General features: G+C 42.5%; 2 protein-coding genes across 3 annotated transcripts in view; one reads left to right on the top strand and one right to left on the bottom strand.

Moving 5' to 3' along the window:
* LOC112224378 (ras-interacting protein 1-like) overlaps window positions 1–3178 on the bottom strand; it is a 39659-nt gene extending 36481 nt beyond the window's left edge. Inside the window, exon 1 of one of the 2 annotated variants that reach the window (XM_024387898.2) lies at window positions 2290–3178. In XM_024387898.2, coding sequence (XP_024243666.2) covers window positions 2290–2426 — 137 coding nt within the window. In that variant the 5' untranslated portion in view covers window positions 2427–3178. The remainder of the gene's footprint in view (window positions 1–2289) is intronic. The other variant, XM_024387899.2, reaches the window with a different exon arrangement.
* An 11600-nt stretch (window positions 3179–14778) lies between these two features.
* Window positions 14779–20607, top strand: sult2st2 (sulfotransferase family 2, cytosolic sulfotransferase 2). Its single transcript, XM_024387897.2, has 6 exons — window positions 14779–15082; window positions 17122–17333; window positions 17626–17752; window positions 18186–18280; window positions 20063–20243; window positions 20348–20607. Exons 1-6 carry the CDS (start codon window positions 14944–14946, stop codon window positions 20455–20457), a joined length of 864 nt encoding a protein of 287 aa, XP_024243665.1. The 5' UTR covers window positions 14779–14943; the 3' UTR covers window positions 20458–20607.
* The last annotated feature ends 4858 nt before the right edge of the window (window positions 20608–25465 follow it).

Here is a 25465-nt window from a genome sequence, read left to right as displayed (position 1 = left end):
ACTTACATGCTAAAATCGCCACTGGGTGACATGATTTTGTAACTATGAAAATAATTTTGTCAAATAGATTGTGAACCCAAAAGTTCAAGTTTGAATCTAGAGCGGGAACAATACATCGAAAAATGATTTGGTTCGGGACATGTACGGTCAGATTTATGTAACCTTGTCTTCAGAAGATGTTATTATATATTTACAGAATTTAGTCTGATCAGTGGAATAATTCTCATTTTTAACAATGGCCTAAAATATAGGGTAATTAGTGTGCTTGTCAGCAAGAACACTACTATTAATCCCCACACTTATTTTATTATTCCACTTCTTCACAATTTTGCCAGTCTATTCACATATTTGAAATTTGATATGCCTACTTGTGTCTTTGAAAATTAATTACATGAGGCTATGTATTTTTGCAGCCATTCGTGGGCAGTTTTGAATAAGTCATACAAATACGCATTGGATATTAAATGCTCCAGGAATCAAATATAATTTTGGACATTATAGTATTGTGCATATGCTAGGCAGAGATGTTAAGGGGACTCACAACTTCTGTGTGTGTAGAGTAAGATAATGGCAAGGATCTTAAACTAGTACGTGTAAATCACCTGAATATTGATATTCCTTTGATTTTTCTTAAAGGTTGGGTGATTTTGAGAAATGAATTGTTATAACAACACCCAGCACTTGGGAACATAGATCAGGGGTGGCCAGCCCTTCTGGACAGAAAGCAGGATTTTATTCCAGTCCTATTTTAAAGAGATCATTCACCCAAATGACAAAATACAAAATGTTTGTGTTCTTACCTTGAAAGCTGTCTATCGACAAGGAGACTGCAATCTATGATTTGGTTCCCCACTGCCATCAACCATTAAAATTAGTATTTCCTCTGTAAAGCCTTGGTGTAGTGGTGACACTCCTGACACGTGTCACATACAACTTTTCACCTGAGAACAGGATCAATCCCTGCTTCCAACCTTCCTACTGTGTCTCCCATTTGCCTGTCTATTTTACCCATTTCATTTCATTATAGTCTGAATAAACTGTCAAACCACCACCCGTCTAGGGGTTGTGCCAGGGGGTAATGGAATTCAAATAGCAAATCTAACTCCCAAGCTTTTTTCAAAAGTTGACAGCCCTGGTATTATAACTCATACTGTGGTACTCTATTGGAAAAGTTCTAAAACTTCCATAACCTTTAACCCCGTGGATGATATAGCAAATTCCAGGGTACCATGAGCGACATGCACCTACAACCTTGAAACTGTACGTCCAAGTATTTTGTATTTATTGTGGATCCGCCTAATGCAAAGGCAGCAGCTACTCTTCCTGGGGTCCAGCAAAATGAAGGCCGTTCTACAAATTTCTAAAACTTTACAATTCATTCACAACAGATTTCACAACACATTAAGTGTGTGTCATCAGGCCCCTACTCTACTACCACATATCTACAACACAAAATCCATCTATGTTTGTATAGTGCGTATGTTATCGTGTGTCTGGTATGCATGTGTCTGTGACTATGTTTGTGTTGCTTCACAGTCCCCACTGTTCTATTAAGGTGTATTTTTATCTGTTTTTTAAATCAAATTTTACTGCTTGCACGAGTTACTTGATGTGGAATAGTTCCGTGTAGTCATGGCTCTATGTAGTACTGTGTGCCTCCCATAGTCTGTTCTGTACTTGGGGACTGTGACGAGACCTCTGGTGGCATGTCTTGTGGGGTATGCATGGGTGTCTGAGCTGTGTGCCAGTAGTTTAGACAGACAGCTCAGTGCTTTCAACATGTCAATACAGCTCACAAATACAAGTAGTGATGAAGTCAATCTCTCCTCCACTTTGAGCCAGGAGAGATTAACAAGCATATTATTAATGTTAGCTCTTTGTGAATATCTAATGGCCAGCCGTGCTGCCCTGTTCTGAGTCATCTGCAATTTCTCTAAGTCCCTATTTGTGGCACTTGACTACATGACTGAACAGTAGTCCAGGTGCGACAAAACTAGGGCCTGTAGGACCTTCCTTGTTGATAGTGCTGTTAAGAAGGCAGAGTAGCGCTTTATTATGGACAGACTTCTCCCCATCCTAGCTACTGTTGTATCAATATGTTTTTGACAATGACAGTTTACAATCCAGAGTTACTCTAAGCAGTTTAGTCACCTCAACTTGCTCAATGTCCACATGATTCATTTCAAGATTTAGTTGAGGTTTAGGGTTTAGTTAATGATTTGTCCCAAATACAATGCTTTATTTTTTTTTAAAGCATTGTAGTACAGTAGGCCTACATGCATTACTTACTGTGAAGAGCCATCACTTGGTTTTCTCCCCAGCTTTATGAAGCGCCGTTTGGGTGAGCAGGCAGGTAAACCCACGGAATGGAGTGAGTTTGTCTTGGGAGGCAGAGGGCTCCGGTCCAAAGTCATCTTTGTGGTCATCTTTTTTTCCAAGCTCCAGATCAAGGCTCCAAGAGCGTTAAACGCGTTGGTCTAAAAATAATATTCGTATGCTTTAAAAAAGATATATATAATAATATAATAAATAAGTAACAAACACTTTTGAAATCAAACAAATGTGCAGAGTTGAGGAATTGCTCTTGGTAGTTTAGTTTTCTTTCATTCAACAGCGCATGCAGCTTCGAACGCGCCACTCCAAGTTCTGATGCAGCTGTTCCAGTCCCAGTTGTGCGGAGAAGTTGCCGAGAAATGATCGAGCAATTGCCAACACCCGTTTCAGGAGAACACCGAATGACTTGTAACACTAATCAGAAAGTGGAAAGTCAGAATCATCACAGTCCAAAAAAACGGAACATCTGTATTTTACAGTTAAGTCATTTACGCATTTTACCGCACGCAACGCAAGAGCTGCTCCAAATGTACGAGATCGCTACATCTCTGTAGCCATTCAATTTCAGGTCTCAGTGCCAAGAAAGCGACAAGCGGGAAGGCGACGTTGGATGGTGCGCGCTGACAGAATGAATTTCAGAGTGCAACTGCGTGGGAGCGCACGTGCTAAGTGGTCGTCAGCCCACCACTGCCAACTAAAGTTAAGTATCGTAGTAGTTCAGTTCTTCTCTTTTGTTCTCTTTACACGCTCCCCTACAGCCCTATAGGCTAACTATCTTCAGAAAATGGGTTGAACTTGACAGTGAAATTTAATAGGTGTTCCCCCGTTCGTCATGGCACTTTGGGTGCAGTGGAATTTAAGATACTCTTCCAATTTGTTTTCATTTTTTTGCGCTGAGAACTCCACCTGGTGGCGAACACGCTTCACATCATAGATAACTTCAGGTCCAAATGCCTGCCTCTTTCTCATCAATTATCACATAGTATTTCATCTGTATAGTGTCGTTTTGTTAGGTGAGATCATAATGCATAGTAATTTAGATACACTTCAGTTGTGAAGTAGTGTAAGGTATTCAAGATGACAATGTTTGGGCACTGTGGACAATGGACCTCATCATTCGCTCTTAACGAGGATTACTTTTCAATTCAGAATGGATTTTTGCGAAAAAAATATTTGACACTTCTCTGGTTTAGCAATGACATTTAAATCAGCACTGACAAAAGGTGAAAGTTCAAGTTTGTTCCACCTAAGCAAATCTGACCACAAAATTGAGCAGGAATGGGCTTTTGTAGGCTACAGTCCAAGCTATGTCTTCCAATGGTGCGACAGCTGTATCCAAAAATGTTCCAATTTGAAATAACGCTTGGAGGTAAGGATGACTGCAGGGGGTGTAATCTACAGCGATACGGAAATCACGTATTATTGATTATTATCTACATAGCGCAATGATGTGAATCACACTGCTGCTCTCTCATTTAGCTATTTCTGCCTTAGGGATTGTGGTTGTTGTGGATGGCTGTTCATAAATCTAAATGTGTATATTAAACCAATAATGGTTCAATTCAAGAAGTTTAAGCTGCCTATAAATAATTGTTTTTGAAACCAGTGGACAGCCAGTGAAATATGCGCTCTTGCAACAGCTGCATTGTGCGGATCCCAGCCAAAATAATAAAACTCGGGCTTGTATTGTTCAATGTAATTCATGCTGAATTGAAAAAAAATCCATAGACCTAATCCACACATGCTAAAACTCGCAAACCTTTGATAGACTTAAAGAGGCAATCTGTAGTTGCTACATCCATTTTTGGACTTATAAATTATATATACAGTACCATTCAGTTCCAGTCAGTACCAGTTTGGACACACCTACTAATTCAAGAGTTTCTTTATTTTTAGTTTCTTTATTTTTACTATTTTTTACATTGTAGAATAATAGTGAAGACATCAAAACTATGAAAAGCAGCCAACAAGTGCTCAGCATATGTGGGAACTCCTTCAAGACAGTTGGAAAAGCATTCCTTGTGAAGCTGGTTGAGAGAATGCCAAGAGTGTGCAAAGCTTTCATCAAGGCAAAGGGTGGCTACTTTGAAGAATCTCAAATAAAAAATCTATTTGGATTTGTTTAACATTTCTTTTGTTACTACATGATTCCATATGTGTTACTTCATAGTTTCGATGTCTTCACTATTATTCTACAATCAAAATAGTAAAAATTAAGAAGAAACCCTCCAATGAGTACAGTGGGTGTGTCCAAACTTTTTACTGGTACTGTATATATATATATATATATATATATATATATATATATACTACCGTTCAAAAGTTTCGGTTCACTTAAAAATGAAAAATGTCCATGTTTTTTTTAAAGAAAAGCAGGTTTTTTGTTGTCCATTAAAATAACATCAAATTGATCAAAAATACAGTGTTGACATTGTTAATGTTGTAAATGACTATTGTAGCTGGAAATGGCAGATTTTTTATGGAATATCTACATAGGCGAATGGAGGCCCATTATCAGCAGCCATCACTCTGTCACGCCCTGACCTCAGTTATCTTTGTTTTCTTTATTATTTTGGTCAGGTCAGGGTGTGACTAGGGTGGGTATGCTAGTTTTTGTATTGTCAATGGGTTTTGTATGTCTAGGTGTTGTGTAGGTCTAGGTAGTATGTATGTCTATAATGGCCTGATATGGTTCCCAATCAGAGGCAGCTGTTTATCGTTGTCTCTGATTGGGGATCATATTTAGGTAGCCATTTTCCCTTTTGTGTTCGTGGGTTCTTATTCTATGTTTAGTTGCCTGTCTGCACTATTCGTATTAGCTTCACGGTTCGTTTGTTTTGTTGTTTTGTTAGTTTGTTCTGTGACCTTTCTTTATTAAAAGAAGAATGTACGTATACCACGCTGCACCTTGGTCTCCTTCGTATGACGAACGTGACACACTCCTGTGTTCCAATGGCACGTTGGGTTAGCTAATCCAAGTTAATCATTTTAAAAGGCTAATTGATCATTAGAAATGTCACGCCCTAACCATAGAGAGCCATTGTTTCTCTATGGTGTAGTAGGTCAGGGCGTGACTAGGGGTATTCTAGTTTATTATTTCTATGTTGTGTTCTAGTTTATTTTTCTATGTTGGTGTTTTGTATGATTCCCAATTAGAGGCAGCTGGTAATCGTTGTCTTTAATTTGGGATCATATTTAAGTAGCTAATTTTCCCACCTGTGTTTGTGGGATATTATTTTTGTGTTTGTGCATGTGCACGCACCACTTAGTCACGTTTTTGTTGTTAGTATATTGTTAGTATATTGTTTTGTTTTGCTTTGCTTAAGATTCACTTTATAATAAAGATGTGGAACTCTACGTACACTGCCCCTTGGTCCAGTTCTTACTACAACCGTGACAAGAAAACCCTTTTGCAATTATGTTATCACAGCTGAAAACTGTTGTCCTGACTAAAGAAGCAATAAAACTGGCCTTCTTTAGACTAGTTGAGTATCTGGAGCATCAGCATTTGTGGGTTCGATTACTGGCTCAAAATGGCCAGAAACAAATCAATTTCTTCTGAAACTCGTCAGTCTATTCTTTTTCTGAGAAATGAAAGCTATTCCATGCAAGAAATTGCCAAGAAACTGAAGATCTCGTACAACGCTGTGTACTACTCCCTTCACAGAACAGCTCAAACAGGCTCCAACCAGAATAGAATGAGGAGTGAGAGGCCCCGGTGCACAACTGAGCAAGTGTCACGTTCTGACCTTTATTTCCTTGGTTTTGTATTTATTTAGTATGGTCAAGGCGTGAGTTGGGTGGGCAGTCTATGTTTGTTTTTCTAGGTTTTGGGTATTTCTATGTTTCGGCCTAGTATGGTTCTCAATCAGAGGCAGGTGTCATTAGTTGTCTCTGATTGAGAATCATACTTAGGTAGCCTGGGTTTCACTGTGTGTTTGTGGGTGATTGTTCCTGTCTCTGTGTTTGCACCAGATAGGACTGTTTAGGTTTTCGCACATTTATTGTTTTGTTAGTTATTTCATGTCTAGTTCCTTTATTTAAGAACATGAATAACCACCACGCTGCATTTTGGTCCGCTTCTCCTTCACCACAGGAAAACCCTTACAGAATCACCCACCTTAACAGGACCAAGCGGCGTGGTAAACAGCAGCTGCAGCAAAAGCAGTAGCAGGAGAAGGAACAGAGGCAGCAGCAGCAGGAACAGCAACAGCGATGTCAGGATTTCGGGACATGGGAGCAGAATCTGGACTACACAACTTGGGAGGAGATAGACAGGTGGGCGGTCGACCCAGGGAGAGTGCCGGAGCCCGCCTGGGATTCGATGGAGCAGTGCGCGGAAGGTTACAGGAGAATGAGGTTGGCGAAGCGAACACGGCTGGCAAGGAAGCCCGAGAGGCAGCCCCAAAAATTTCTTGGGGGGGGGGCACACAGGAAGTGTGGCGAAGCCAGGTAGGAGACCTGCGCCAACTTCCTGTGCTTACCGGGGGGCGAGAGAGACCGGGCAGGCACCGTGTTATGCTGTGGAGCGCACGGTGTCCCCAGTGCGGGTGCATAGCCCGGTGCGGTACATACCAGCTCTGCGTATCGGCCGGGCTAGAGTGAGCATTGAGCCAAGTGCCATGAAGCCGGCTCTACGTATCTGGTCCCCAGTGCGTCTCCTTGGGCCGGCTTACATGGCACCAGCCTTGCACACGGTGTCCCCGGTTCGCCTGCATAGCCCAGTGCGGGCTATTCCACCTCGCTGCACTGGCAGGGCGACCGGGAGCATTCAACCGGGTAAGGTTGGGCAGGCTCGGTGCTCAAGAGCTCCAGTGCGCCTGCACGGTCCGGTCTATCCGGTACCACCTCCACGCACTAGCCCTCCGGTGGCAGCCCCCCGCACCAGGCTGTCTCTCCGTCTCACCCCTACAGGTGCTCCCACCTGTCCAGCGCTGCCGGAGCCTTCCTCCTCTCCAGCGCAGCCGGAGTCTCCCGCCTGTTCGGCGCTACCAGAGCTCCAGCCCCTCAGCCCAGAGGCGCCAGAGCCCCTCAGCCCAGAGGCGCCAGAGCCCCTCAGCCCAGAGGAGCTGCCCCACCTCTGTCCCGAGCAGTTGCCCCTCTGTCCCGAGCAGCTGCCCCTCTGTCCCGAGCAGCTGCACCTCTGTCCCGAGCTGCCCCTCTGGCCCGAGCTGCCCCTCTGTCCAGTGGGGTCATTGAGAGGGGTTGCCATGGTTAGAGAGCCACGGAGGCGGACAATGAGGCGGACTAAGACAATGGTGAAGTGGGGTCCGCGTCCCGCACCAGAGCCGCCACCGCGGACAGACGCCCACCCAGACCCTCCACTATAGGTCAAGGTTTTGCGGCCGGAGTCCGCACCTTTGGGGGGGGTTACTGTCACGTTCTGACCTTTATTTCCTTTGTTTTGTATTTATTTAGTATGGTCATGGTGTGAGTTGGGTGGGCAGTCTATGTTTGTTTTTCTAGGTTTTGGGTATTTCTATGTTTCGGCCTAGTATGGTTCTCAATCAGAGGCAGGTGTCATTAGTTGTCTCTGATTGAGAATCATACTTAGGTAGCCTGGGTTTCACTGTGTGTTTGTGGGTGATTGTTCCTGTCTCTGTGTTTGCACCAGATAGGACTGTTTAGGTTTTCGCACATTTATTGTTTTGTTAGTTATTTCATGTCTAGTTCCTTTATTAAAGAACATGAATAACCACCACGCTGCATTTTGGTCCGCTTCTCCTTCACCACAGGAAAACCCTTACATCAAGAGGACAAGTACATTAGTGTGTCTAGTTTGAGAAACAGACACCTCACAAGTCCTCAACTGGCAGCTTCATTAAATAGTACCCACAAAACACCAGTCTCAACGTCAACAGTGAAGAGGCGACTCCGGGATGCTGGCCTTCTAGGCAGAGTTGCAAAGAAAAAGCCATTTCTCAGACTGGCAAATAAAAAGAAAAGATTAAGATGGGTATAAGAACACCGATACTGGAAAGAGGAACTGCCTAGAAGGCCAGCATCCCGGACAAGGATGACATTTGGCTTCTGATGTGATTGGTCTAAAGCCAAATCCAAACTGCCTTCCCTTGACACCTTTTTTTTGGTGCGCCAGGACTATTCGCATCTAGGCTCATTCAGTTTACCGAAACGCTGATTGGCTGTTATAAAAAATTAATACTGACATTAACACCTTAATTTACCTATAAAAATACAGTGACTTGTAGATTTACTGTATTTTTCCGCAACTAGACAAAAACCTCTAAGGGACCATGACACAAGGTTCTAAGATGTCATACATTTTTTATTGGGGACGTCTCTGGAACAAACCGAGAACAAGACAGTTTCATGGTATCACATGTAAAAATGTTGCATCCCCATGTTGTCACATTTATTTCACGAGGTCATGTTGTCATGTGTGGTTTCATGTTAACATGTTGCACATGTCATTACATTAACTTCACATAGAATCAAGTGATCACATGAGATCAAATTTGATTACATCAGATCACATGTGAAACACATGTTCACCTGAAACACATGATCACGTGAAATTCATGTGGTTTTTCCATTAGGGACATTTCAGATTTACATATGATAATTTTCACAAAGTAGTTTGGATGTAGTGAACTCCTTTTTCAAAGTAACTTTAGTTAGGAAAACTATATTTTTCTCAAAGGTAACTTTAGTGTAGCTAAACGTCTTTCAGTGTGAAGTAATTGGTAGCCTGGTAAAATACATTTTCAGAGTAGCTTCTTCAACACTGTCACACAACACAGTGTGACGGCATTGTCATGCTGGAGGGTCATGTCAGGATGAGCCTGCAGGAAGGGTACCACATGAGGGAGGAGGATGTCTTCCCTGTAACGCACAGCGTTGAGATTATAAGCAATGACAACAAGCTCAGTCCGATGATGCTGTGACACACCGCCCCAGACCATGACGGACCCTCCCCCTCCAAATCGATCCCTCTCCAGAGTACAGGCCTCAGTGTAACGCTCATTCCTTCGACGATAAATGCGAATCCAACCATCACCCCTGGTGAGACAAAACTGTGGCTCTTCAGTGAAGAGCACTTTTTGCCAGTCCAATCTGGTCCAGCGACGGTGGGTTTGTGCCCACAGGCGACGTTGTTGCCGGGATGTCTGGTGAGGACCTGCCTTACAACAGGCCTACAAGCCCTCAGTCCAGCCTATTGCGGACAGTCTGAGCACTGATGGAGGGATTGTGCTTTCCTGGTGTAACTCGGGCAGTTGTTGTTGCCATCCTGTACCTGTCCCGCAGGTGTGATGTTCGGATGTACCGATCCTGTGCAGGTGTTGTTACACGTGGTCTGCCACTGCGAGGACAATCAGCTGTCCGTCCTATCTCCCTGTAGCGCTGTCCTAGGCGTCTCACAGTACGGACAATGGAATTTATTGCCCTGGCCACATCTGCAGTCCTCATGCCTCCTTGCAGCATGCCAACGGCACATTCACGCAGATGTGCAGGAACCCTGGGCATCTTTCTTTTGGTGTTTTTCAGAGTCAGTAGAAAGGCCTCTTTAGTGTCCTAAGTTTTCATAACTGTGACCTTAATTGCCTTAGGCAAGTACCATATAAAATGATGACAGCTGTGATAGAAACAGGAAGTTTAGGTACAATTTGATAAATGCTGACCAATCATTTGTTTGTTGGACATGGTGCGATCTTCTTGCCGGTAAAATGTATTGTGCGAGAATTGGCGGTGGAAACGCCTTTATGGGTAAATATTTATATAATAACCATATCGAAGTAAGCTTCGAGTGACGTGATGATACAGTGCTGTGTGGTCCTCCCACTATGCCACTGGAAACCATACAAGTGCAGTGATGGGGTTGAAACAGGTCAATTCAACTGGAGATGGTGAAGTAGAAATGCAAAGTGCCTTAGAATACTTTGACCAATTACATCTCCTTATCAAATCAAATCAAATGTATTTATATAGCCCTTCGTACATCAGCTGATATCTCAAAGTGCTGTACAGAAACCCAGCCTAAAACCCCAAACAGCAAGCAATGCAGATGTAGAAGCACAGTGGCTAGGAAAAACTCCCTAGAAAGGCCAAAACCTAGGAAGAAACCTAGAGAGGAACCAGGCTATGTGGGGTGGCCAGTCCTCTTCTGGCTGTGCCGGGTGGAGATTATAACAGAACATGGCCAAGATGTTCAAATGTTCATAAATGACCAGCATGGTCAAATAATAATAATCACAGGCAGAACAGTTGAAACTGGAGCAGCAGCACGGCCAGGTGGACTGGGGACAGCAAGGAGTCATCATGTCAGGTAGTCCTGAGGCATGGTCCTAGGGCTCAGGTCCTCCGAGAGAGAGAAAGAAAGAGAGAAAGAGAGAGTTAGAGAGAGCATACTTAAATTCACACAGGACACCGGATAGGACAGGAGAAGTACTCCAGATATAACAAACTGACCCTAGCCCCCAGACACAAACTACTGCAGCATAAATACTGGAGGCTGAGACAGGAGGGGTCAGGAGACACTGTGGCCCCATCCGATGACACCCCCGGACAGGGCCAAACAGGAAGGATATAACCCCACCCACTTTGCCAAAGCACAGCCCCCACACCACTAGAGGGATATCTTCAACCACCAACTTACCATCCTGAGACAAGGCAGAGTATAGCCCACAAAGATCTCCGCCACGGCACAGCTCAGAAAGGTTCAAATAATAGTGAGTTGTGTAGGACAGAGGACTGGGTATGAAGTTGAATGTTTCATTAAATGTTCTCTCATATGCTTTCAGGTTTGAACAGTTATGACGGGATGTGTGGGTCGCCATGTCAAACATATTTTACAGTGTCCTACACAGTTTGGAAGATGAGGGCTCCCTTAACCCGTCAAACAGCCTTCGCCTATTCTGTGTGCACTGTATTCCTCCCGTGCCTCCAAGCAGACCTAGACACCTAGACTCCCAACCAGCTATGGAACAAGCACATAATCCTGTCACCTTCCCATGTAATGTAATTAAGTATTATCAACAACAAAAAAAGTTAGTAAATTTACATGATTTAAACAACTTGGACAGGGTCGATGCCTCCCCTGCAGAGCATGGCCAGGGAATTGTGGTCCCACCAGTGGAATGCCCACTGCTCAGAGCAGCCATCGACCCAACCTCACCATATTTATGTTTTGAATTATGTGCTGCCTCTTATGGCTGAATTATCCTTATACCTCTGCTTGATACTGTTGCAAGGAATAACTCTAGTCATTCTAAATTGCTGCAGTGTTATGAAATGTGGTCACAGCAAAATGAGACCAATTGTCTGAATCAAATTTTCCACAACATTAATAACCAAAGATTCAGGCAGACAATTTAATTGTATATTAGAAAAATCTTTAATCAAGGAGCTGCAGGCGAGATCTCTGATTTCACTGGGAAGAACTCAAAGAGTAAATGGTTAAATGTCCCTTATATAATGAGATAATACAATCCTATTGCTACACAAGTTATTTATACAAGCAACAGTTCCAGAACACAATTGCATCGTGTTAGGGTGCAGACATACCAGGAGTCTGAGAGGCCAATCACAGTCCAACACAGAATAGGCTATAGACCAGCTCAGCACATTCTACCACCACACTATGGACAACATTTATTTAAATGACTAAAATAGAAGTGTTTGAATAGAAATAGCTGCAGTCATTAAGTTAAATTTTTAACTATGCGAAAAGGTAATCCCTTTGACAGAAAATAAACATTCAAATAGATACAAATCAACAGAATGTCATGTGATACAATATGTAACAAAAACAAGGGATGCAATTAAGCAGGTGGAGTAATGAGTAGGATTCTGTGATCACATGTAAGTGATTGCCGTCCCAATGAAAACTAGTTTGAAAATTCTAACATTTTCTGGACAATGCACCATGCTGCACCATGACAGACACTTCATGGACCATAGACTGGTGACCTGCAGCTCAGCATAATTTGGGATGTGCCACTTTGCTGTATGGAGGTCAAAAGGGTAAAATATTGGGTTTTATTTGTCTTATTTACAGTGAGTGTCGAAGGCCTACATTTAAAAATGATTTGTATAAAATACTTGTCCCTGACCCATGGCATAACTTTAGGGACAGTGAAAACTGTTAGACTGGATGGCTCCACTTGTCCATCTTCTTCCTCTCCTCCAAGTTCACTGTGCACCGCCTTTTCCTCCATTCCTCCTGAAAAACAGTTACCGGTGTGTGCGATGGTGACAAAGTCAATGTGAAAAACAATGCTGTGTTCATAGTATAGTATGTTCTATGGCGTTTGAAGGCAAAGTAATTGGACTATGTTACTAGGTGAGTAATCCAAGAGATGTCATCATTATAAACTGGTAATCAGCAACTGAATGTGTTCAGTTATCTTCCCAATCCTGTTGGTTTATGACCGTTACTGTTGACAATTAACAAAAAAGTAATAAATACAATAATTCAAAGGCTGAGGCTCACCTTTCCACATCTTGAACAAAGTCCTTAAAGTTTCTGACTATGGCAGTCCTGAAAGTTCCTCTCCTGCTCATTTCAGGAGCGATGAGGCCGACTACATAGTCAGCATCCGGCTGAAAAAGGATCAATTAAATGTATAAATGAATCTGACTGTCTCATACAACATAACTAGTAATAAAACAAATTCACTAACTGAAATCTTCCCCAGGGACAGTGAGACTCTTGTAGAGATTTGGCTGCTTCTGAAGGATGTCCAGGAAGCCGTACAACTTATTTAGGTGTACACTGAATAAAAGGTCTCCAGGCCTTTGTATTCTTGCCTGGTGTTCTGGAAGAAGGGTTCATTGCTCTTTTTCCAGAGGCAGCCTGCCTCCGGGAAGAGGTTCAGAAAGGACCTGCAAGTAAAATGGAGAAAATTCACATTGATAAGTCTACTTTTGATTATATTTACTCTCAAAATTGTAATGAGAAACAGTGTAGGGAAGTGGAAGAGGTATACAAGATAGTGACAACTATCAGAAAGAGATTTAAGTGTTTCACTATGCATAAGAGAGCATGTCTATTAATGTGTGTGCAGCCAAAACCAACTCTGAATACTCTCTCTGCTGAACACAAAGTGAACATCAGCTGGATATATGGGGAAATGCGTTAACTGACTTGATCACATTTGAATGTCTCTAGCTTAAATAGCCAGCTAGTCCAGAACATTTTGTTAAGGCTAATTCAGATACAAATCAGATGACTAGTTTGAATGTATGCTTTCTGTAAACCAAGTAGTTGTCCATAAAGGGCGAAATGTGATTTCAATCTCATGACGTAAGAGTGTCGTCATGGTGGACACATGTAACGTTACCTAGCTAGAATAACTGGATCTATTAGTGATGGGTCTAAAATCAATGGCTTATTTCGACCGGATTTGGTTTAATAAAAATATATGGACAACCTTACGGCTGGCAGTGGATAGCTACAGGCATGCAGTGTCTTGCGATTCATTCTAGTTGTCTAGCTAGTCAGACAACTTTAAGACAGCCGACTAAATTAGTTAAGTAACGTACTTCGAAATTGTAACTTAACAGGTCAATATTGTAAAGAAACAACAGGGAGTAGATCTCGAACCCGAGGTCCGGCGCGCTATCGAATGTGTCGCAAAAGCATGCTCGTGCGGCAGTGCCATTTCCGCGCTTATAAACCTAGGGTCGTTACACTATATTAAGCGTATCTTTAAAATTCATTTTAGGCAAGATTAAGTCTAGGCTTCACGTATTGTTATGAGAAAAGCGATTTAGGGTTTCTCACACATCCACATATATATTGCTGACTGTGGCCTGCTGTAACGTTACAAGCATGCAATGAGGTCTTGTCTTTATAATAAATTTAAAAAAAAGAAAAAGCCTGTCTATCATGTTCATTGATTGGGTTAAGAAAACCTCTCACTCCAAAACGAGTGGACCAATGGAGACTCATTGTCTATGCCTCCCTCTAAACCCCGCCCTTCACGGAAATATAATACCAAAACTCGCAAACGAGTATAAAATCATTTGTCAGAGTTTTGCTCTCGCTTTAAAATGATTTGCGTACAAGTTTTTTTTGTTTTTGATGTCTTATTTTTGTTTACAATTCTATGCATTTTGCTTTCAGTTGTTTGGCTTTTGATTTCAACATTCCATTATTTCAACCGTCCTCGAAAATATGTTTACATTCTCAACTTTATTTTTCATGTATGTATGTATGTGTATATATATATATATTGCTATATATATATTATATGTGTATGTGTATATATATGTATATATATATATATACACACACACACACAATACATATTGCGTGTAATTGACCCCATACTTATTGCTTAATGAGAAACCCATAGTATACACCGTCCAATGAAATGCTTACTTGCAGCATCCGCCCTGAACAGCATATCACCCCAGGTATTACATTCCAAACTGCAAGTCCTTTCATGATGTTAATAAATTCTGGCAACTAGTCCATCCCTCCGTTAATTTTTACAACACAATAACACAGACAGAGAGTGGGAGAAAGATAGAGGGTGAATGACAGATGAGTGCTGCTTATATTTGAATCACGTAGCAAAGTGCTAAAGGTCAATCTTTCTGACAGTTTTACCAGTTGTTCTCTCTCACACTGAGCAGTTTGGGATCATGACAGAAGCAGAGCTGTACACAGAATACAAGGGGGTCTACCTCCCCACACATCTACACCCTCAGGGGAGCCTGAAATACTATGAGGAGTTTACTTTTCGTCATGACGACATTCTCATTGTCACATATCCTAAGTCAGGTAAGTAGCTTTTATTAATAAACAACTATAGACTATTGGTAGACAACTGTTGGGGTGGCAGGGTAGCCTAGTGGTTAGAGCGTTGGACTAGTAACCGAAAGGTTGTAAGTTCGAATCCCTGAGCTGACAAGGTACATATCTGTCGTTCTGCCCCTGAACAGGCAGTCAACCCACTGTTCCTAGGCCATCATTGAAAATAAGAATTTGTTCTTTACTGACTTGCCTAGTAAAATAAAGGTAAAAAAAAAAAAAAAAAGACTGAGTTGATAATACATGTGCTGCAACACACACTGTGATAGTGAACACTAAATAGTTGTCAAGCCTACTGTTGCCTTTATAAGGCACATGCCTGAGTGACTGCACATCACAAAGAGGTCTGTCTGTACTTGTGGGCTAAAGCTATGATACTGTAGAAATCCTACCCTCAGTATATACTTTGCATTCAGAAAGTATTCAGACCCCTTTAATTTTTGCACTTTTTTACGTTACGGCCTTATTCTAAAATTGATTGAATATTTTTCCTCATCAATCTACACACAGTACCCCATAATGACAAAGCGAAAACGTTTTTTATATATATTTTTTCAAATGTATTAAAAAACATATACCTAATTTACATAAGTATTCAGACCCTTTGCTATGAGACTTGAAATTGAGCTCAGGTGCATCCTGTTTCCATTGATCATCCTTGAGATGTTTCTACAACTTGATTGGAGTCAATTGATTGGACATGACTTGGAAAAGCACACACCTGTCAATATAAGGTCACACAGTTGACAATGTATGTCAGAGCAAAAACTAAGGAATTGGCCCTAGAGCTCTGAGACAGGATTGTGTCAAGGCACAGATCTGGGGAAGTGTACCAAAAAATGTCTGCAGCATTGAAGATCCCCAAGAACACAGTGGCCTCCATCATTCTTAAATGGAAGAAGTTCGGAACCACGAAGACTCTTCCTAGAGCTGACCGCCAGGCCAAACTGAGCAACCGGGGGAGAAGGGCCTTGGTCAGGGAGTAGACCAAGAACCCAATGGTTATTCTGACAGAGCTCCAGAGTTCCTCTGTGAAAATGGGAGAACCTTCCAGAAGGACAACCATCTCTGCAGCACTCTACCAATCAGGGCTTTATGGTAGCATAGCCAGACAGAAGCCACTCCTCAGTAAAAGACACTTGACAGCACACTTGGAGTTTGCCAAAATACACCTAAAGACTCTCAGACCATGAGAAACAAGATTCTCTGGTCTGATGAAATCAAGATTGAACTCTTTGGCCTGAATGCCAAGTGTCACGTCTGGAAGAAATATGGCACCATCCCTACGGTGAAGCATGGTGGTAGTGGCAGCATCACACTGTGGGGATGTTTTTCAGCGGCAGGGACTGGGAGACTAGTCAGGATCGAGGGAAATATGAACAGAGCAAAGTACAGAGATCCTTGATGAAAACCTGCACCAGAGCACTCAGGACCTCAAACTGGGGCCAAGGTTCACCTTCCAACAGGACAACAACCCTAAGTACACACCCAAGACAATGTAGGAGTGGCTTCAGAACAAGTCTCTGAATGTCCTTGAGTGGCCCAGCCAGACCCCGGACTTGAACCTGATCGAACATCTCTTGAGCTACGCTCCCCATCCAACCTGACAGAGCTTGAGAGGATCTCCAGAGAAGAATAGGAGAAACCCCAAATACAGGTGTGCCAAGCTTGTAGAGTCATACAGACAAAGACTCAAGGCTTTAATCGATGCCAAAGGTGAGTCAAAAAGTACTGAGTAAAGGGTCTGAATACATATGTAAATGTGATATTTTATAAATTAGTAACAAAATGTGTAAAAAGTCAAGAGGTCTGAATACTTTCCGATTGCACTCTATATGACCATTTCCAGGACTGCAGTTATCATGCCTTCCTTTGGGAGTACAAACTTGCTGGTTCATGGGGTTTATTCCCTGCTAGAGCTTTATTTTGTAAATGTAAATGAAGCTCAAACATCTGCTTTTCCACTCCACCTGTCTTTACCCCTGTCTTTCTCTGTCCCTCTCCCCCAGGTACAACATGGATGCAGGAGATTGTTCCCCTGGTACAGAGTGGAGGGGACCTGACCCCGGTGCTGACTGTCCCAAATTGGGACAGAGTTCCTTGGCTAGAAGAGACAAGGGCCTGTGTCCTCAATCTGGAGCAGAGGGCATCACCACGCCTGTTTTCTACCCACTACCACTACAACATGATGCCCGCCTCCTTCTTCACTGTCAAGCCTAAGGTAGTGCACTGTAGATACGTGTAGATCAGCTCCTGTAGTGAAGCTGGTTTGGTGAACTATGCTGCTTTAGCTTTAGGCTTTAACACAATGGGCTAACACGATCATAGGTCACATTGATGACCTGGGTTTAATACCCAGTTGATCACATTTCTCATCATGTCAAGAGAATGTAGTCTGTCACTACATCGAATGTTACAATTCTAAGGCTGATTGCGCACATTGTGCACTATTAGAATAATACACAATGGCCTTGGGTAATGAATGGTTGATCAGAGAGATTCCTCATCTCCAGGTCATCTATGTGATGAGAAACCCTAAAGATGTGTTCACATCCTCCTATCACTACTATGGCATGGCCTCCTTCCTGGTCCAACCTGGCACTCAGGACCAATTCCTGCAGAAGTTCCTCAATGGAAAAGGTTTAGTATTCTTTCTTGTTTTCCAACTATTACAGACATTTTGATATCAGTTTCATGCTTTTAGAATCAGAAAAGGCTTAGTGATCTGTGCTTTTTTGATTGACAGATTTATTTAGGTCCCGGTGACCTACTCTACTGTATAAAGCAGACTTGGCTCTAGAATCTATGGGCTCAAATATCCAATATGAAAGAACAGGAGCAATTTATGAAAAGAGCAATGTTCAAGGCCAGCATATTTATTACCCTGGAATTATCATTAACAATTTATGTACTGTTTAGTCTCCTTCCTTTGAATAATTGACGCTACCTCTGTTATTCACAATTAATTCACTTATCCTCTGACCTATCAAGTATTGATAGAGCATTTGTAGTTGTCTTTTATTGTAATAGCTTTGATGATACCTTTGTGGTCCCCCCACCCACACCCCCCCAGTGATGTTTGGTTCGTGGTTTGACCACGTGATAGGCTGGTTGAATGCTAAGGACCAGGACCGCACCATGTACATCTCCTATGAAGAGATGATATTTGTGAGTATCGTATGCTCAGTCAATACCCTAACAAAAGGACTTACACTTGAACGCGATGATTGCATATGATAACATCTCTTCCTTTATACAGAGTTAGAGATGAGTATGTTTGATGTTAGGGATGTACAGTCGTGGCCAAAAGTTTTGAGAATGACACAAATATTAATTTTCACAAAGTCTGCTGCCTCAGTGTCTTTAGATATTTTTTGTCAGATGTTACTATGGAACACTGAAGTATAATTACAAGCATTTCATAAGTGTCAAAGGCTTTTATTGACAATTACATGAATTTGATGCAAAGAGTCAATATTTGCAGTGTTGACCCTTTTTTTTCAAGACCTCTGCAATCTGCCCTGGCATGCTGTCAATTAACTTCTGGGCCACATCCTGACTGATGACAGCCCACTCTTGCATAATCAATGCTTGGAGTTTGTCAGAATTTGTGGGTTTTTGTTTGTCCACCTGCCTCTTGAGGATTGACCACAAGTTCTCAATGGGATTAAGGTCTGGGGAGTTTCCTGGCCATGGACCCAAAATATCGATGTTTTGTTCCCAGAGCCACTTAGTTATCCCTTTTGCCTTATGGCAAGGTGCTCCATCATGTTTGAAAAGGCATTGTTCGTCACCAAACTGTTCCTGGATGGTTGGGAGAAGTTGCTCTCGGAGGATGTGTTGGTACCATTCTTTATTCATGGCTGTGTCCTTAGACAAAATTGTGAGTGAGCCCACTCCCTTGGCTGAGAAGCAACCCCACACATGAATGGTCTCAGAATGCTTTACTGTTGGCATGACAGGACTAATGGTAGCGCTCACCTTGTCTTCTCCAGAAAATCTTTTTTTCCAGATGCCCCAAACAATTGGAAAGGGGATTCATCAGAGAAAATGACTTTACCCCAGTCCTCAGCAGTCCAATCCCTGTACCTTTTGCAGAATATCAGTCTGTCCCTGATGTTTTTCCTGGAGAGAAGTGGCTTCTTTGCTGCCCTTCTTGACACCAAAAGTCTTTGCTTCACTATGCGTGCAGATGCACTCACACCTGCCTGCTGCCATTCCTGAGCTCTGTACTGGTGGTGCCCCGATCCCGCACCTGAATCAACAAGCCTTCTTCACAACAATTGAACCGCTCTCCTTGAAGTTCTTGATGATCCGATAAATGGTTGATTTTGGTGCAGTCTTACTGGCAGCAATATCCTTGCCTGTGAAGCTCTTTTTGTGCAAAGCAATGATGACGGCACGTGTTTCCTTGCAGGTAACCCAGGAAGAACAATGATTCCAAGCACCACCCTCCTTTTGAAGCATCCAGTCTGTTATTCAAACTCAATCAGCATGACAGAGTGATCTCTAGCCTTGCCCTCGTCAACACTCACACCTGTGTTAACGAAAGAATCACTGACATGATGTCAGCTGGTCCTTTTGTGGCAGGGCTGAAATGCAGTGGAAATGTTTTGGGGGGATTCAGATCATTTGCATGGCAAAGAGGGACTTTGCAATTAATTGCAATTAATCTGATCACTCTTCATAACATTCTGTAGTATATGTAAATTGCCAACATACAAAGTGAGGCAGCAGACTTTGTGAAAATTGATATTTGTGTAATTCTCAAAACTTTTGGCCACGACTGTGTAGACCACCATGTTTTTACCCCCACAATTTGTTTAAAAAATGTTTCATCTACTGTGGTTACTCCCAACACAACTTAGTCAGATTCAGTCAAGAACACACATGGATATATTTCATTGTAGTCCTTCAAAGTTATTGATATAAAATCATGTGACCCCCCAGGATCTGAGGGATTCTGTGTCAAAGATCTCACAATTCATGGAGAAGTCTCTGGACTCTGAGGTAATAGAGAAGATAGCAGACCATTGTGTGTTCAAGAACATGAAACAGAACAAGATGTCCAACTACTCCCTGGTCCCCAATGAGTTTATGGACCATAATAAATCAGAGTTCCTTAGGAAAGGTACCCACATATCTTTATAAATGACAATATCTTTGAACAGAGTATTTGGAAATGATAGGCCGTCTGTAACAGTCCAATGTGTTAATGTGACTATGTTTATGCAGGAATCGCTGGAGATTGGAAGAACCAATTGACTGTGTCCCAGGCAGAATACTTTGATGCAGTTTACAAAAACCAAGTGAAGGACATCAAATACAAATTTGTGTGGGATTGAACTGACCATATTTTTTTCCTCCAGTCATTATCATAAATCACATAATCCCAATATAACCGTTGCTATAAAACAAATTATTCAATACATAAAATGCATATGATAGAACTGCTGTTGATTTGACATGTTGTATCATTAAACATATTAGGCCTATGTCTCAGTCACTGAATGTCTGTCTATATTGTCAATATTATATTATCAATCAGGTATTCTGTTGTAATATTCATATATTGTCATTACAAGAGTCAAAAACCAATGATAAATCATTGGGCAAAACGTTCATTGATACTAGAGTAGATGACATTTTATTTGATATCTCTCAATGAGCTGAATTTCGCCCAATATTTATCATTGAAGTTTTGATGTACCAATGACAATATATGAGCTATTGCAACAGAATACGGTGATAATATAATATTGACAATATGAACGAGCATTCGTGACGAACATAGGCCTAATATCAATGATACGGCATGTCAAATCAACAACGGTATGTATCATTTTATGTATTGAATAATTTGTTTTAGCAACATTATTGAGATGTGATTTATGATAATGACTGGAGAAAAAAATATGGTCAAATTCAATCCCACGCAAGTATGTTTGTGTCGCTGCTTGGTACATAAACCGTCATGCTGGAGACGGTGGTTCTTCAATCTTCAGCATTCTACATAAATATAGTCGCGACCAACATTGATTTCTTCAGCGGCCTATCATTCCAGCTACTGTTCAAGATATTGTCATTTAAGTATATTGAGGCTGCCGCTGCAAAGAACTCGTTGTTGGTCCATAATATGAGGAACAGGGAGTGGTTGTGTTTCATGTTCTTGAGCAATGGTGCTATCTTCTCTGACCACGCAGGGAGTCTAACTCCATGGTGTAATTTGACACAGAATCGAGATCTGAAAAGGAAGGGTCACATGTTTTATATCAGTAACTTTAGAGGACATGGTATATATCCATGTGTGTTACGACTGAATCTGGTAAGGAGTAACCACAGTAGATGACATTTTTAGGTGTGGGGAGTAAAGCATGGTCTCCACAATCCGTGGCCAAAGTTTTAATTACACAAATATCGAATTTTAAAGTCTGCTGCCTCACTTTGGCATGTGTGAACACATATACTACAGAGATGTTATGAGTGATCAGAGTGTGCAATTAGTGCAAGTCCCTGCTGCCATGCAAGTGATCTGGGTGCGCTGACTTCACTGCATTTCAGCCCACTGCCTGGCCGGCATCATGTCAGTGTTCTCGTGGCACAGTGTATTAAATCACTCTGTCATGCTGATTATTTATTGAACTGAATGATGCTCAAAGGAGGTGGTGCTTTGAGTCTGTTCTTCCTGGGTTACCTGCTGAAAAACGCGTGCGCATCATTATGCTTCTGTTCAAATGCCAACTGCCAGTAGACTGCCTGAAATCAGCCATTTGCTCGGTCATCAGGAGCTTCAAGGCGGTTTATGTTATGAAGAAAACCGGGGAGCGGCAGCACCTGAACCGTCTCTAAAAGTTGATTAAACTCTTGGATCCATTTCCTGATACCGAAACTCACAGATCTTCCAGCAGAGCAGTGTCAGTGCCATCTGCTACAGTGAGGCAAGACACACGGAGGTGGCTGTCAGAGGGCGGCCCTTCTCAGGAAGCGAATTTGCAAGACAGGTAAGTCATTTGCTCTGATGAATCCCATAGTGTTTAGGGAGCATCTCGAAAAGATTTTTCTGGAAGACGGTGGCGCTACCGTGGTCTGTCATGCCAACAGTAAGCATTCTGAGACATTCATCAATATTGAGGTGCTCTCGACCGAAGTGTTTCGGGCTGCAGACACGATAAATGAGAGTGGTACTGTACATCTCGGTACTTCTCCAGGAACACAGTTTGAAGTGACGACAATGCCTTTCTGGCTGAACAGAGCAACTAGATGAGGGTAACTAAGTGGCTCTGGTACTAAGTATCGACCTGAGTCCATGTGAAGCTCCCAGACAATCCCATTGAGAAACATGGTCAATCTCAGGCAGGTGGTAAAACCCTGGTCTGAACGACTCGAAACGTGGTTATAAGGTGAGCATTAAATCAGTCAGGCTGGCATGCCAGGTAGATCTTGAAAAAAGAAAGTCGGCTGCTAAATGTTGTCAAATGTATTGTCGTAAAAGCAGCACGACTATGAAATAGCACAGCAATCCACTACTTCAGTGTTCATAATGTATCTGACAAATATCTAGGAACACTGGTAACGAACTGTGAATTAATATTTGTGTCATTCTCAACTTTGGCCCGACTATGCATCAACATCAAACATACTCATCTCTAACTCTGTATAAAGAAGAGATGTTATCGCCTCTGTCGCGCGTTCAGATGGTAGAACTGAGCATACTCACAAATAATCTGTCGCAGGAGATCAGTGGCATTCAGCCCGGCCTATGTGGTCGAAACCCGCGAACCAAGCGCTGAGGAAGTCATTCACGAGGTATAATCAACTATTGCAATAAAGACGGCACAAATGCTCTATCAATGCTGATGAAGGATAGTAATTAATTGTGAGCGCGTCAGCCAGGGAAGGAACTAGGCGTGCATAGATTGTTAATGATAATTTCAGAATGCATATGCTGGCCTGGTGACTGCTCTTTCATAAGTCCTGTTCTTTCATATTGAATATTTGAGCCGCTAGCAAGTCTGCTTTTATACGATGGAGTGCGGAACCTAAATAAATCTGTCGATCAAGCGCGAATCTACAAGCCTTTTCTGATTCTAAAAGCATGAAACTGATATCAAAATGTCTGAAACTGGTTGTGAAGAATGCTAGACAGCACCGTGAGGAACAAGTGCCGGGTTGAAGACAGGAGGCCGTACCTGTATGATAAGGAGGATGTGAGCCACATCTTTGTTTCTCATCACATGAATGACCTGGAGATGGTCTCTGCAATCAGCCATTCATGCACCCAAGGCCATTGTATTGTTCTGTGGTGCACCGTAATCAGCTTAGAAGGTATGACATTCGATGTGGTGACAGACTACATTCTGTGACATGATGAGAATGTGATCAACTGTATTAAACAGATGCATCAATGAACACATGACCCATTGTGTTGGGCCTCAAAGCCTGGGCATGGTTCGCCAGGCCGGCTTTCTACAGGGAGCTGATCTGCGATCGCTGGAAGCCCGGGCGTGAGAAGGAGTGAACATCTGTTGGTGAGCCGGTGGAGCAGGCAGTGACGTTGCCCTCTGCTCGGATTGAACACAGGCGCTGTCTCTTCAGCAAGGAACTCTGTCCCAATTTGGGACGATCTTCCACCCATCGTCCCCACTCTGTACCAGGGAACAATGTATCACCTGAAGAAGTTGAAAGAACGGAGGTAAAGGCGAATTAGTGGAAAAATGACTCATTTACGTTTACAAGCTCTGGCGAGATGTTATGAATAACAGTTGTACTCCCAGTAGTCCTGGGAAATGATCATATAATGCATCGTATTGAACATGTGACACGCACATTTTTATTGCTAATTTATGAAATATCATTTACATATGTGTCAGATATACTCGACACGATACTTTGGCAATTAAACCTTGATCTTTGTCTGTATGACTCTACAGCACCAGCTACCTGTGACTGAGGTTTCTCCTATTCTTCTCTGGAGATCTCTCCTACTGTCGGAGGCGTAACGTCCGAAGTGGCTGGGTAGGCATTCGAGACTTTGTTCTGGCCACTCTGTGTACCCAGGGTTGACGGTGACATGACTGGTTTGGTCACGAAGCGCCTTCTGGTGCGGGTTTCATCGAGTCTCTGTGCTGCTCGATATATTTCCCTCGTCTTCAATTCTCCCGGTCCCTGCGCGGCAACATTGATCTGCCGCCTACCACCGTAACTTCGCCGTGAGGATGGTATATCTAACGCCGGGCGTGACTGGCATTCCGGAAGCAAGGATTCAAATCTTGTTTCGTCGAACCGAAGATCTTGATATGTCTGGTAGGTATTTTGGCAGAGCTCAAAGTGCTGATCAGTGTCTTTGCTTTGAGAGGATATTTCTGATACTGGCTATCTTACCATGAAGCCTGATTGTCTGCTGGTTGTCTATTCTCCCATTTGGAGAGGCCTCAGGCTCTGTCCACTTCAACCATTGAGTTGATCTACTCTGACCAGCTCCCGATTCTCAGCCTCCTTTCTAGGAAAAGTCTTAGTGGTTCTAATTTCTTCCCATTGTACTGTGTTTAACAGGGATTCAATGTACTGGTATTTTGCAGATCTGTGCCTTATTTGGCCTCTGTCTCAAGCTCTAGGCAATTCACCCAGTTTTGCTCACGACATCCCATTGTCAACTGTGTGACCTTATGATGACAGTGTGTGCTGATATGTTAATCAATTGACTCAATCAAGACGGCTCAGCTCAGGGTGATCAATGAAGCTGAGATGCACCTGACTTCATTTCAGTCCACCTTCAAAGGTCTGAATCTACTATGTAAGAATGGAAGTATATGTTTTGTACATTTGAAAAAATATATAAAAAACATTTTCACTTTATTCATCATGAAGACACTGTCAGTGTGGGTGATGATGTTGTCAGCAGGCGTGGCATAAGGGAATACTCAGATCTCAGTCTTTCTGTGCAAAGTATCACTGCTGAGGTGGGATTTCTACGGCAATAGCAGCCTGAGACAGACGAGACCTCTTTGTGATGTGCCGGTCTCGGGTGCGCTATAAGGTGACGTGAGCTTGACTGTACTATTTGGTGTTCACTATCTGGTGTGTTGCAGCATCAATCAGCTCGGTCTTTTTTTTACGCCATTTTTACTGGGCGGTCGTGAGAACAGATTCTTATTTTCAATGGCAGGAACAGTGGGTTGACTTTGCCTGTTCTGGATATATGCCTTGATGGCTGAAAGATCGACTTTGGCTCGTTATAATCAGCTCACAACCATAGGCTTACCCTGCCACTAACAGTGTCTATAATGATCTATAGTTGTTTATTAACTCAAGCTACCTGACTTGAGTATGACAATAATAGTCATGGCCATAAAC

The sequence above is a fragment of the Oncorhynchus tshawytscha genome, linkage group LG25 (assembly GCF_018296145.1).
Source record: "Oncorhynchus tshawytscha isolate Ot180627B linkage group LG25, Otsh_v2.0, whole genome shotgun sequence".
Classification (NCBI taxonomy): domain Eukaryota; kingdom Metazoa; phylum Chordata; class Actinopteri; order Salmoniformes; family Salmonidae; genus Oncorhynchus; species Oncorhynchus tshawytscha.
The sequence above is the reverse complement of the archived record's forward strand: the minus strand, read 5'-3'. Positions and strand labels throughout refer to the sequence as shown.